The 14,742-nt window shown below is 40.2% G+C and overlaps 1 protein-coding gene across 1 annotated transcript in view; it reads left to right on the top strand.

The window, feature by feature from the left end:
• Nucleotides 1-14,742, top strand: part of LOC138385647 (nuclear body protein SP140-like) — a 70,182-nt gene that overhangs the window by 13,855 nt on the left and 41,585 nt on the right. Inside the window, exons 2-5 of the mRNA XM_069471947.1 lie at nucleotides 7,099-7,276; nucleotides 8,890-9,058; nucleotides 11,182-11,259; nucleotides 13,001-13,150. Of these exons, the coding sequence (XP_069328048.1) occupies nucleotides 7,099-7,276; nucleotides 8,890-9,058; nucleotides 11,182-11,259; nucleotides 13,001-13,150 (575 nt within the window). The remainder of the gene's footprint in view (nucleotides 1-7,098; nucleotides 7,277-8,889; nucleotides 9,059-11,181; nucleotides 11,260-13,000; nucleotides 13,151-14,742) is intronic.

Below are 14,742 nucleotides of genomic sequence, written 5' to 3'. Positions count from 1 at the left end.
ATTCAATTTCCCCAGCCCCATTTATTGAATAGGGCTTATTTCCCCAGTGTATGTTGTTGTCTGCTTTGTCAAAGATCAGTTGTCTGCAGGTAGGTGGTTTTATATCTGGGTTCTCTATTTTGTTCCATTGGTCTATGTGTCTATTTTTGTACCAAATACCATACTGTTTTGGTTACTGTAGCCTTGTAGTATAGTTTGAAGTCTGGTGTTGTGATGCCTACATTTGTTCTTTTTGCTTAAGATTTCTTTAGCTATTTGGACTCTTTTTGACTTCCAAACAAAGGATAGAATTATTTTTTCTAGATCTGTGAAGTATGACATTAGTATTTTGATGTGGATTTCATGGAATCTGTAAATCACTTTTGGTGGTATGGACATTTTAACATTGTTGATTCTACCCATCCATGAGCATGATATGTTTTTCCATTTGTTTGTGCCCTCTGTAATTTCATTCCTCAGGGTTTCATAGTTCTCCTTGTAGAGATCTTTCACCTCATTGGTTAAGTATCTTCATAGGTATTTTATTTTCTTTGTAGCTATTGTGAATGGTATTGGATCCTTAGTTTGACTCTCAGCTTGATTGTTATTGGTATATAGAAATGTTACTGATTTATTTGCATGATTTTGTATCCTGAGACTTTGCTGAATTTATTTATCAATTCCAGGATTCTCTTGGTGGAGTCTTTGGGGTTTTCTAGATACAATATCATATTGTAGGCAAAAAGTGATAGTTTGACCTGCTTTCTCTTGGTTTGGATACACTTTATTTCTTTCTCTTGCCTGATTGTTCTGGCTAGGACTTCCAGCACTATGTTGAAGGGAAGTGCTGACAGTGGACACCCTTGTTTTGTTCCAGTTCTTAAGGGAAATGTTTTCAACTTTTCCCCATTTAATATGATGTTGGCTGTGGGTTTGTCATATATGGCTTTTATAATTTTGAGTTATGTTCCTTCTATGCCTAGTTTGTTGAGGATTTTTGTCATTAAAGGGTGTAGGATTTTGTCAAATGCTTTTTCTGAATCCATCGAGATGATCACACGGTCTTTGTTTTTGCTTCTGTTTATGTGGTGAATCACATTTATTGATTTACTTATGTTGAACCGTATTTGCATCTGTGGAATGAAGCCCACTTGATCATGGTGGATTATTTTCTTGATGTGCTATTGAATTTGGTTTGCTAGTATTTTATTGAGGGTTTTTGCATTTATGTTCATAAGGGATATTGTTCTGTAGTTTTCTTTTCTGTGTGTGTCCTTTCTTGGCTTTGGTGTCAAGGTGATACTGGCTTCATAGAATGAGTTGGGGAGCATTCACTCCTTCTCAATATTATGGAATAATTTCTGTAGTATGGGTACCAACTCTTCTTTTCAGGTCTGGTAGAATTCAGCTGTCAATCCATCTGGTCCAGGGCTTTTTTGTTGTTGTTTTTGGGAAGTTTTCTATTACTGCTTTGATCTCATTGCTTGCTATTGGTCTGTTCAGGTGTTCTCTTTCTTCCTGTTTGGGCCTTGGGAGGTTGTGTGTTTTCAGGAATTTGTCCATTTCCTCTATGTTTTCTAGTTTATATGCATAGAGATTTTTGTAGTATCCATGGATGATGTTTTGTGTTTCTGTGGTATCAGTTGTAATGACTCCTTTTTCATTTGTGATTGAGCTGATTTTGGTCCTTTCTCTTCTGTTCCTGGTTATTATAGCAAGAGGTCTGTCTATTTTGTTTATCTCTTCAAAAAACCAACTTTTTGTTTCATTGATCTTTTGTATTATTTGTTTTCCATTTCATTTAGTTCTGCTCTGACCTTTATTATTTCTTTTCCTCTGCTGGATTTGTGTTTGGTTTGCTCTCCCTTTTCTAGTTCTTTGAAATGTGACATAGTGTTGTTAATTTGTGATCAGTCTTTTTGATGTAAGCATTTAAGGCCATGAATTTTCCCCTGAGGAATGCTTTTGCTGAATCTCATAGATTTTGATAGCTTGCGTCACCTTTGTTGTTCAGTTCAAAGAATGTTTTGATTTCCATCTTAATTTCATTCTTCACCCAATAATCATTCAGAAGAAGATTGTTTAATTTTTATGACTTTGTGTAGGTTTAAGTTTTTCTCTTGTGAGTTTTTCTCTAGTTTTATTCCACTGTGGTCTGAGAAGGTACTTAGTATGATTTCAATTTTTTTAATTTGGTGAGACCTGTTTTATGTGCTAAGATATGATCAGTCTTGGAGAATGTCACTTGTGTTGATGAGAAGACAATATATTCAGTAGTTTTTGGATAGATGTTCTGTAAATGTCTGTTAGATTCTTTTGATTTACAGTCCAGTTTAAGTCCATTGTTTATTTATTTATTTTCTGCTTTGATGATTTGTCAAGCTCTGACAGTGGCATGTTGAAGTCCCCCACAGTTATGATGGTGCTGTTTATTTCCTTGTTTAGCTAGCGTAAAATTTGCTTTATGTATTTAGAAGCTCCTGTGTTGAGTACATATGTATTTAGGATTGTTATGTCTTCTTGTTCAATTGCTCCCTTTACCATTATATAGTGACCCTCTTTGTCTTTGTTTTCTGTTGTTGGCAGGTCTGGTCATGGCAAATTCCCTCAGTGTTTGCTTGTCTGGAAAAGACTTAATTTCTCCATCAATTGTGAAACTTAGTTTTGCAGGATATAAAATTCTAGTCTTTAGCTAATATGAGAATGGCTACACTTGCTCTCCTTTTATTTCCATCTGTGTAGATTTTTTTTTCCATACTTTCATGTTGAGTCTGTGTGTGTCCCTGTGGTTTAGCTGTGTTTCCTGGAGATAGAAAATGCTTGGGTTTTTTTTTTTTTTTTCTCCATTCAGCCAGCGTATGTCTTTTGAGAGGATCATTTAGACCATTTATATTAAATCACAGAATTGATATGTGGGATGTTTATCTGTTCATTATGTTGCATAGTACCTTATTGCTTGTGGTATTGTTTTATAAGAGTTGCGAGTTTTAGGGTTTTTTGGGGGTTGATTTTACACCAGTGGGTATCTGTTGTGCTGATTCATGTATTATATAATGCTGTTCTGAGTATTTCCTGCAGTTTAGGTCTGGTTATGGCAAATTCTCTCAGTATTTGCTTGTCTGGAAATGATTTAGTTTCTCCATCACTTCTGAAACTTAGCTTTGCAGGATATAAAATTCTAGGCTGGCAGTTGTTCTTTTAAAGAAGATTGAATATGGGGCCCAATCCCTCCTGGCTTGTAAGGTTTCCACTGAGAAGTCTGCAGTTAACCTGATGGGTTTTACTTTGTAGATTATTTGTTGCTTTTGTCTTGCTGCTTGCAGAATTCTCTACTTCATTTTGACTTTGGTCAGGTTGATGACTGTGTGTCTTGAAGATGTCCTGTTTGCTATGAATCTTCTCAATGTTCAATGACCAACTTGTATCTGGATGTCTGAATCTCTGATGATATTCAGGAATTTTTCCTGAATATTCACTCAAATAGATTTCCCATGCTTTTAGCTTTCTGGTTCTCTCTCAGAGATACCTATAATTTGAATGTTAGTTCATTTCACATAGTCCCATATCTCTTTCGTGATTGCTCAGACTTTTTTTTTTTTTTTAATAATCTTCTGTTCCTCTTTGAAGACTGGATTATCTCAAGAGCCTTGTCTTCAAGCTCTGAGATTCTTCCTTCTCCTTGGTTTATTCTATTGTTGAAGCTTTCTGCTGTGTTTTGAAATTCTCTAAATGACTCTTTCATTTCTTTAAGTTCTATTTTATCCTTTCGTATGTTGTCTAGCTCTTTAGCAACTTTTCATTGATTTCCTGAAATATTTTTTGGTTACTTTTTGTTGGTTTTCAACCTTCTCTTCCATTCCATTCATCTTACTTGCCATCCAGATTCTGAATTCCATTTCTGTCATTTCAGCAATTTCCTTGTGGGAGAGTCCACTATTGTAGCTCTGTTGTGTTCCCTTGGAGGAACATAATGTTTTTTCATGTTGCCAGGGCTTTTATGCTGGTGTCTTCTCATCTGGCTCCTATTCTGTTGGCTGTGGGTTAGTAGACTTGCAGGGCACTTGTTTTCCTTTGCTGGAAATTCCCCTGTTTAGTTAGGGAGGACTGATTTACGGGAGGACCCTAGATTGAGATTTTGTCACCCACTCTGGAATGTTGACTCATCAGGGGAGTGGTGGGTACACTGAGAGCCTATAAAATAGCTCTTCTATTTTAACCCATTCCCCTGTGATAGCCACAGTTCAAGCCAGTGCTGGATTATCTTTGTGTGGGGTGGAGGAACGTTCCCCAGCTTGTTGTTGGAAGTTCAAGTTGAGGGCTGCTTACCACCCTCTCCACAGTGGCTCATGAGGGTGGACAGTCTTCCAAACAACTCAGTAGCCTGCTGATTACCAAAGGTGTGTGGAATGGAGAAATAAAACCCCCACTTACCACTCTGAGCTTCTCTTGGGTTGATCTTTGCTGATATATATTTTTTCCTCTTCCTGATCTGCTTTGCAATTTCTTTTTGTGAAGTCCCTGGCTGGCTCCAGCATGTCTTCCTCTGGAGTACACTTGTGCTATGCTCATGTTCCCTTCTCCTTTATCTGAAAACCCCTCCTTCCCTCCAAGACAATCAGGCAAGCAATGTCTCTAGTCAGCCGTCTTGCCTATTTGCATAAGTCTTTTAGACATTCAGGATTTCAAATTTACTTATTTTTCTCTTTAGGGTTTGCCCTCCTTATGTTCTGGGACATTCTCTCCTTTTAATTTTATAACCATTTTAGTTAACATTTTTTTTTAATTTCAGCAAGCATTTTAAATTTCCAGTCTGTTTGTCTTATTTTCTGATTGTTTCTTTTCTGCGTGGCATTTTGGGCACCATATATTCTCATGTCTGTATGATAGTATTTATTTTTTTAGAAAGTCTCTTCAGTTCCCAGCAACATCTCTATTTCTGCTGGGGTAATTTTTTGCCCCTTGCTCATCTTGATTCTACTCCTTCATGTTGTAGGTTTCCACAAATGTCTGTGGTCTGTTGTATTTTGTTTATACTTATGGGTGAGGGGCTGACAAGCTAACTTGGAACTCCATTTAATGAGATGGGCTTGCAAACTATGGGATTTGATGGGGGAATTTCAAGTGCCTGAAGGTGAAGGCCTTTTCTCTGAATCATTTGCATTTTTCTTAAGAACCTTCCAGTTCTCCTACTTGAATGTAGGTGCTCTGTGTTGGAGAGAAGATTGTTTTGTATTTTGCCTTTCAAATAATTACTCAGTTTTTATTTTTATATCTCCCTCCTAACTGCCACTACCTCTCTAGGAGTCTGCCGGACACACTGGATCCTTCTCTGACTTCTGGGAGGATCCTCCACTTGCAAAAGAAATTGGTGCTCCTCTGACCACTTTTTCTCTTTCAGACTTTGGTTTAAATTGGTCACTTAATTCCTTTCTCTTTGTTATTATACCGTTAATTCCTTTACTTTCATTAGGGGACACTCTAGTGAGAGAGGAGAAAAATACTCATCTTCAATCAACCATCTTTAACCAGAAGCCTTTTTCTTTTTAAAAGGAATTCAATGGAGAAATGGTATTTTAGTTTATTCTCATGAATGTTTGGGGAATGGGAATGTCTCAATGACCCTATTATAGTAGGATAAAAAATTTCTGTAAGTCAGAGAAATTTGTTAAGGCCTTATTAGCACAGGGAATAATTTATCAAGTAAGAATCAGAATTACAAACCCTTGTGAATTTTAAAATTACTTTTCCCAGGCATGACCTGAAGGTCTGAAATCCAGAGGTCTTAGAGGTCTCCATATATCACCTCCACAGGCAAGTTTAGACGTAGAGCAACGTGTCCTAGTTTTGAATATTCACACAAGTCTCCATATTGGATCAGAGAAAAAGAGTGACATTCTTTTGACTTATTAATTCAAACCTTACCATATAAGCATCTTGAACCAATTTTATGATGCAAAATGCCATTCCTTCCTCTGCAGTTACAGATGGGTGAGGTATATCTCCACTGCGTCTTCCTGAAATTTCTTCTCTTTATGTTAACTAAGAAGACTTGCAGTTCAGTGGTAGGTTTTGTAATATATCAGTCAGTTTTTTATTTCTTTCTCTGTAAGTTACAAAGTTTTTTATTAGAGTTCTTCAGAGAAACAGAACCAATAGGATGTGTATATACATGTGGAAATAGATTTGTCATAAGGGATTGGCTCATGCAGTTATGGAGGCTGGCGAGTCCACAGTCTGTAGTGTAGCAGGCTGGAGACCCAGGAGAGCCAATGGTGCAGTTGCAGTCTGAATGCAGTTGGCTAGAGTATTCTCTCTTCCTTGGGGAGGCTGGTCTTTTTGTTCTACTCAGGCCTTTGAATGATCGAATAAAGCCCATCTACACTATGGAAGGCAATCTGCCTTACTCAGAATTTACCAATTTATGTATTAGTCTTATCCAAAGACACTCTTCAAGTTTACACATAAAATTAAACTATCACAGTAATAATATCAATTCTTGTACAGATATTAACACTTAAAAAATTGCTTTAGAGAAGGGGTCTTACTCTGTCTGGAGCACAGTGGTGTGATCATAGCTCACTGCAACCTGAAATTCCCAGGCTTTAGTAATCCTCCCACCTCAGCCTCTTGAGTAGTTAGGAGAACAGTTATGTACCACTATGCCTGGCTAATTTTTAAAATTTCTGTAAAGATGGGGTCTCTGTTGCCCAGGCTGGTCTTGAACTCCTGGCCTCAAGCAGTCCTCCCACCTCAGCCTCCCAAAATGCTGGGATTAAAGGCATGAGCCAACATGCCTGGCCCATTTTAACATTTTTAAATTAAACGTTTTTCCTAGAGAGTTCAGGTGGAGGTCTCTTTATAATAGTTTGATTGGAACAGGGTGAATCTTTTCCTGTCTATGTACTGATCTTTCTTAAGCTCACTGTTTTACTCTATTCCACCCTTGATTTTTCCCAAAATAAATAAATTCCATTTACTCTAGTATCCTCACAAGGATGGGTAACTTATTTTACCCATGTTGGCTCTTCATTGATCATCATTCATGTCTCAAATCTTCTGGCCACCACACACCTCTTGGAAACTCAATATTTATTTCCACATTGTGTCCTTGTTTCTTAGGATGGACAAACACAGCCAGAACATAGAAGATATCAACGTAGAGGAGCAGAATTGCCCTGAGCTCATTTTCAGGCACTTCAAAGAAAATAAGGTGGAGATTGCAAGTGCAATAACAAAGCCATTTCCTTTCCTTATGAGCCTCCGAGATCGCTCCTTCATCTCTGAGCAGATGTTTGAAGTAAGTGAGATTTCCTCACGATGGTAAACCAGGCCCACACTCTATTATCCCAAACTTTAGGATGCAACTGTTAATGGAAAAAATCAAACTCTGTAAAATAATTTAAAGAGGTTTGTTCTGAGCCAAATATGAGGAACTGTGGCCTGGGGAAGCACAGTCTAAAAGGCCCTGAGGTGTTCAGGTCACAGTTTGCTTGTATACATTTTAGGGAGACAGGAATTTCAGGTAAAATCATTAATCAATACATGGAAGGTACACACATTGGTTTGGTCCCAAAGGTAGGACACCTTGAAGCGGGTAGCATACAGCTTATAGGTGGATTCAGAGATTGTTTAATTTGTAATTAGTTAAAGAAATAAAGTTTTGTCTAAAAGTTTGGAGTCAGTAGAAAGGAATGTTTTACGTTAAGATAAGGAAGCCTGCTAATCACAGAGCTAGCCACAATATACTCAAAGTGATCTGTTAAGCAAATTGGTGGGTTGCAGATGTGGCTTAACCTTTGCCTCACGTGGCCTTAGGTCCCGTTTATAATTTGGTGTCCTATTGCCACAAAGAGTCTATTCTGTCTGTCTTATGGTCTCTATTTTAACATTAATGCTGTTCAGTTTTTGTGTCTAAACTCCAAAAGGGAAGGGGTATAAGGAGGTGTGTCTGACCTCCCTTCCCAGCATGGCTGGAAACTCAGTTTTAGGGTTTTTCTGGGGTTCTATTGGCCAAGAGGGGGTCTGTTCAGTCAGTGGGGGCCTTAGGATTTTATTTTTAGTTTACTTAGTGAACAGGCTGAAGGGCCTCCTGCGAACGGGGACCCTCACCATCCTGTAATGGAAAGCATTCCTTCTCTTGTAGTAAATGTTGGGAGGGGCACGGCGATGGAGCCGTGCAGGACAGGGAATGGGAGTGCTGCGTAGGTGCAGAGCATCTTGGGTACACTTGTACAACATATAATGGAAGCTAAAATTAAAATAAACAAGTGAGCCAGGCAGCGATCCATTGCAAAGGCCACCTATTTGAAACACTGAGATTTTTGAAACTCACAGGGAAGTTGTGTCACTGTAGGATAGATTTTGAAGCAGATGCTTGCTACTCTCTCTTCAAATCATTTCTTGCTCTTCGGACATTTCTGAAGCCCTAGAATGCAAGTAAATGTCAGCAGTGGACTCCCCTAGGGATGCTGAGGATGAGCCTTGTCCTTGGCTTTGTGAATTTTCTTTGCCCTTGGGCCAGGTTCATGGCAGGGAGGTTGGTTGCCTGGTCTCCTGGAGCCCAGCAGGCTGGGCCAATCCTGGCAGCAGTTTTTGTCCATAAAGCAGAACAGCCTCTCATGACCTGTTGGGGCCACTCCTGAAACACCCCAGCCAGTCTCTCAAAGCCCCAAACAACATTCAACCTCAAACCCACATTTATTATTTAAAATTACTCTCTCCTCCCTAGTGTACAGCAATGTCAGAGGGCCAGGTTCACAAAATTAGAGTCTATTTTTGTGGTGGAGGACATTTAAAAAGTCATCCAAATATAAGTGAAATTCTAGTATTTCAGAAGAAAACAAATGTTCTAAGAGTGTTTTATAACCCATAAATCCATACCTACATAATTCTCCATTCAATATTTTTAAGAATTTTCAAGAAGCTTGTAGAAACCTGGTCCCAGTGGCAAGAGTGATATATGATGTCCTCAGTGAACTGGAGAAGACATTTGACCTGTCACTTCTGGAAACAGTGTTCAGCAACGTTCACCTGAAGACCTACCCTGATTTAAACGAGATTTTCAGAAGCTTCCAAAATGGTAACTATAGCTCTCAACAGCTTTTGGGGATTCAAGTCCATTTCATTCACTGACTATCCATTTGCTCTTCATTAATATTTGACAAATACTTCATACCAGGCACAGGGGAAGTACAATGGTGAGGAAAACACATGTGACCTGTGTCCTTATGGAGCTTACTTATACTGGGCCACTGCACTCCACTCTGGGGCTACAGAGTGAGAGCTTGTCTCTAAAAAAGTAAAAATAAAAATAAAATCCTTACTATGATATGGTGAGAGTGACTGACATTAACCAAGTAATCCCACAAATGGTTACTCAGCCAGGACCTGATTTTGGTGCTGCAAAACGTAGGATTGAAGTCTGTACTTTTTTGGGGAAAGGCATGAATCATGCCCTTTCTTAGGAAAGGAGGAAGCCCACTCTGATACTTACAGACAGGCTCATAGATAAAAAGATTTTCTTTGTATTAGAAAATTTATTGTTCAGTGCATTCCTGTGTCAACTTGCTTCTCCAAATGAAGAATGGAGAAGTCAGGAGGGAAGCCCTGGGCATACCTGTGCCCCGAGGAGGAACAGCGTGTGAAAGCTACAAAGCTGGAAATCGGGTGGGGTTGGCTTTTAGAATCACGTGGTTGAATTGCAGAGTGTGGGAGGGAGGGTTTGGAAGCTGATTCTGAGTTTCCAGCACTCCCTGTGCTTGGCTGGCAGGCACCCAGGGTCATGGCGGCTGGACAGCGCTGTCCACTGCCTGGGCTGGCACAGCCACCAACCTGTCCTGGGCAGTCGCTGCCGCCTCGCAGACCCTGAAGTTCACGCGAGCTGCAGAGCAGCAGCCCAAAGCTGAAGAGGTGGGAGCTGTGGGTTCCGCCTACCACCTCCCTGCTGCCCCTTCCCCACCTTCATCTTGTGCTGAGAAGCCCCCAACTTGCACTGAGACGGCTGCACTCGGGGCTTCCCTTCTGTTCTGTAGACCGCTGACCCACGCAGCTCCCCCCTGCCCTCCTCCAGATTGTGCCTGGACATGAGATCAGTGTGTCCTTGGGGTGGAAAAAGCATCGATTGCTCCCATAGGTGCTCTATTCACCCCCTTCTACTACCCCCCGCCCCAGTGGGTATTGCCCCCAGGAGATGAGCTCCCTCATCAGTCCTTTTTTTATTATTATTATTTTATTTTTATTTTTTAGAGACAGAGTCTTGCTATTGTTGCCCAGGCTGCACTCAAACTCCTGGGCTCAAGCGATCCTCCTGCCTCAGCCTCCCTAGTAGCTGGGACTACAGGCATGTGCCACTGCCCCCAGCTCATCAGTCCTTAGGTGGCATCTTTCTATATTTCCTGGGTGTTTTTCCTCATGTCATGTGAGCCTTGCTTCTCCGTCTGTGTTTACTGGGTCATCCTGATGCAGCTCTGAAGCCGCTGGTGCCCTGGACTGGTTACCTGCATCATTGTCATTTTTACAGCTGTGGTATAGTCACGTCCTGTTTGTGCCTTTCAGAAAGTGTTTTTCATTTGTTTCCTGGATCTCTCCCCACCCTTCCCACATGGGGAAGTGCTAATTCCTCTTCACTGCTGTTTCTTGTAGCCAGATCATCTTCCCTACCCAATGAAACCAAAGATCCCACCTTCCATCCTTCCTTCCTTTCTTCCTTCTTCCCCCAACCCCCATCTCTATCCTTAAAAGCTGTTGAGGCTTTCTTTCTGCTCTTCTTTTTCTTCTTCTTTTTTAAAATGTAGGTCTATTTCTCTATAACCATTACCTTCTCCAGTGGAAAGCCCTCTGCTTCTTCCCTGTTCCTAGTTGCATGTAGTTTACAAAACACTCTCCACATTTATTACTTATTAGAAATTGGCTTTCACTGTTCTCTGCTCATTTTAAAGGAAGATTAAGCAGTATTTACAACTTTTCCACTGTCCATCCTTACTTAAATCTTGAGAGGTGCATCTCTGCACGGAATGGCTGTCACATTCCAGGAGTAACATCGAGTCAGAAGCTATTGGGGACCCACTGAAGCCCAGGGAGCCCCGAGGGCTGGACAGTTCCACTGAGCCACAGGAGTAGAGATGCACCTGGATGTACAATTGTGAGATGCAGCCCATGGTCACGGTTTGGGTCTCTAATTGTCCTTTTCCTTCCTCTTCTCAGTGATTGGTGACTTCTATTATGAAATCCACGAAGAAGAGATGCAGGAGATACTCAGTATCGAGTCACACCAGGAAGGAAGTAATTATGCTTTGCTAAAAACTTGTTTTCTCATCTTCTAAGAGGAAAAGAGATTAGCAATCAGAGGACCAAACTCCTGAGTGGTGATTGTGATCATGGGGAAGGGAAGCAGGAGGTGACAGAGCAGGCAGAGCAGTGGCGTTTTGTATGGGTTCTTAACTCACCAGCCAGACTCAGAATCCAAGAGTGTTGCCAGGCAGGTGTGACAACCAGGAAGATGGAGCACACCCAGGAGAGAACACTTCAGTGCCACTGTGAGCCAGGGTTAAGGGGCGAACTGACCACAGTAATTGTGAGTCAGGCACTCAGTGGATCTGGGAGAGGGTCAGGGTTATGGTCCCACGTGACAATTCCAAAGAGGAAGTCTTTGGCATGTCAGACGAAGGGGCTGTTTAAGTGTTACTCATAATAACAGAAAAGAGAGAAAGACAGAAATAGAGTGAGCAATAATTACATGCAGAAGAGAATGTGGAAGTAGTGCTGTGTGGAAAAGAACGAGAGGAAAAAGAAAAGGAAATGAGAGGAGAGGAGGGAATGAAGGCAGTACTAACGCTAACAGTAACTCTAGAAACCGTACCTGCCTTTCGCCGGCCACTTAGCATATGGACCAGCTCACTTAATGCTCACGTATCAACATGTACTTTTGTACATGTTTGTAACATGACTACCATCTCTAGCTTTTCAATCATCCTTTTGTTCATATTATTAATAATTCAGTTATAACATTAATACTGAATATTATGATTTCCTAATAAGTTACTATAACCCAGATATCTCTATACAAGTAGCATCTTAATCCTCATAACCATCCTATTATAAGGGGTTTGTTATTTCTGTTTTTCAGGAGACGGAACTGGGGCATGGGGGATATTGTGTGATTTGGGCAAGGTCACACGAGTAGGAATTGGTCCACCTAGGACTCAAGCACTCTCAGTCCTACCAGTTAAGAGCAAGGATTCCAAGGCCCCAAAGCCTGGCTTCAGAGCTTTGCTCTAATACCCTCTTATTTGGGAAAATTACTTAATTTCTCTGTGTGTCAGTTTCCTCTTCTATAAATGTATAGATATAATAATAAGGTTATTGAGGGAATTAAATGATGTATGTGAAGCACTTATAAAAATTTGTGGCACAAAGTAACTAAACTAGCGTCTGCTTACTATTATTATAACGTATATCTGACTCCAACAACTAGGCATTTAAGCCGGGCTCTAAATTCTGAGATTTTTCACCTCAGACACCCACTGAGGAGAAAATTATTTCCCAGAATAGAGAAGCTGTGACAGAAACAACCTTCAGGCCCACGAAAGGTTCTCCATCCTTAAACCGATGGTCTACAATACATTTATTTAATTATTAAATGTTGATTGTCCTTGGAAATGACCATGGTAAGAAAAACCCCAAGAATATAAACAGCCTTATGAAATATCATTAATACTGTGATTTCATTTGGATTTATACGTAGGCTACTACATATTTTTAAAATGTATTAATACATTTAGATAAAAATTGGATCTATTTTAACAATATTCTTTTGAATAGAGGCAAGTCATTAAAAGTATAAAATGTACATTGATAGTACAAAGTCTATCAAAATATATTAGAGACTCGTCTACTACTGTGGGTGGTGGGACTGAGAATAGGGTGGATGGAGGGATTCATGATAGTTATTAGTAAAGACCAAAAGAGGTTCGTCATGAGGGGAAGGGGAAAGAAAGTCTTTAAGATTTCTAATGTGATCTAGGGATAACCCTGACAGGACCTGGACTCCCAGAGCATCTCGGTGACGGGGAGCAGATGGACACAAGGGAAGAAGATTCAACTCATGACCCAGATGATGAATTAAGGACTCAAGAAACCACAAATGAATGTAACCAGGAATCTGAACAAGAAGGTGAGGCCGACTGACTGTCCGGTGTTTGCCCCCATGCCTGACCGTGAGTGGCTGCAGCTCACCCAGGGAGGGGGTGAGGACTGTGCCGTGTGCACAGAAAGGAGGCCCCCGGGAGCCAGGAGTGAGGGCAGAGGACTAGACCAGTGCCCGAGGCAAGGAGACATTTATTTACCAAGAAAGGCTACCTAATTTCTATGGCAAAGGGGAGAGAGAGAAAAAAAAATATTCAGAAAGAAGGTAGGACACTGAAATAACATAGGTATAGAGAGAGCCAGAAGCGGAAACTATAGAGACAAAGAGGAAGGAGCTGAAAAGGCTCCTGGGAGAAGAGAGACAGAAGTGCAGGTGACAGGAGTGGCCGACGAGAGAGAAGCACTCAGAGCCAAGGATGCACAAATACCTGCCCAGCACTGGCAACCGGATTGTGAGTAGAAATGGGAGAAATGGGCAGAAGCAGAATGAATTGTAAAAAGACTGAAAAAGAGGTGGAGCAAATATGGAAAAAATAAACCTCCACTCCTGCTACACACCATCCATAAAACCAATCTCAAAGTTAAGGCTAAAACTATAAGGCTTCTAGAAGAAAACAGGAGAATGTCTTTGCAAACGTAGGGTAGGCGATAATTTGTTACATAGGACACAAAAACATGGACATAAAGAAAAACTTGGCAAGCTATACTTCACCAAATTGAATACTTCTTCCTATCCAAAGACACTATTAAGAAAAGGAAAAAACAAGCCATAGCCTAGGAGAAAATATTTGCAATACACATATCTAATGATGGATTGTATCTACAATGTATGAAGAACTCCTACAAAAGAATGATAAAAAAGACACAACCAGTTCAAAAAATGGACAAAAGACTTAAACAGACACTTCAGGACAAAAGATATAAAATGGTCCATAAGAACACAAAGTGTACAGCATCATTAATCATCAGGAAAATGAAAATTAAAACCACAGTGAAATCCCATTCATCCACTAAAATGGCTAAAATTAAAAAGACTGGCAACATCAAACATCGATGAGGATATGGAGTAATTGGAACCCCCATCCGTTGCTGATAGGAATGTGAAATGATAAAGACCACTTTGGAAAACAACCTCACCTATGACTCAGCAGTTTCACTCCTAGGTATTTACTTGAGAGGAATGAAAGCATGTGTTCACACAGAGATTGGTACAAGAATGTTTAATAGCAGCTTTATTTCATAATAGCTAAATTCTGGAACTAACCCAAATGCCCATGGACAGGAGAGTACATAAACAAACTATGACATATTTTTAGAGTGTAATACTATTCAGCAAGAAAAAGGAATGAACTGTTGGTATATGTAAGAACATGGATAAATCTCAAAAACATGTTGAGCAAAAGAAGCCTGTTGCAAGAGTACATATTGCATGATCCTATTTATAGGAGTACAGATAAGTACAGTCCTAAAAAGGAAGGAGCTATCGATGGTGACAGAAATCAAAATAGTGGTGGCTGAAGCACAGGGAATTTTCTGGGATGGTGGAAATATTCCAGATCTTGACTGGTTTCACATTGATTTATACTTAAGATATGTGCATCTCAATGAAAAAGAGGGCAG

Source organism: Eulemur rufifrons, chromosome 1 (genome assembly GCF_041146395.1).
Source record: "Eulemur rufifrons isolate Redbay chromosome 1, OSU_ERuf_1, whole genome shotgun sequence".
Classification (NCBI taxonomy): domain Eukaryota; kingdom Metazoa; phylum Chordata; class Mammalia; order Primates; family Lemuridae; genus Eulemur; species Eulemur rufifrons.
This window is presented reverse-complemented; position numbering and strand designations above follow the sequence as displayed.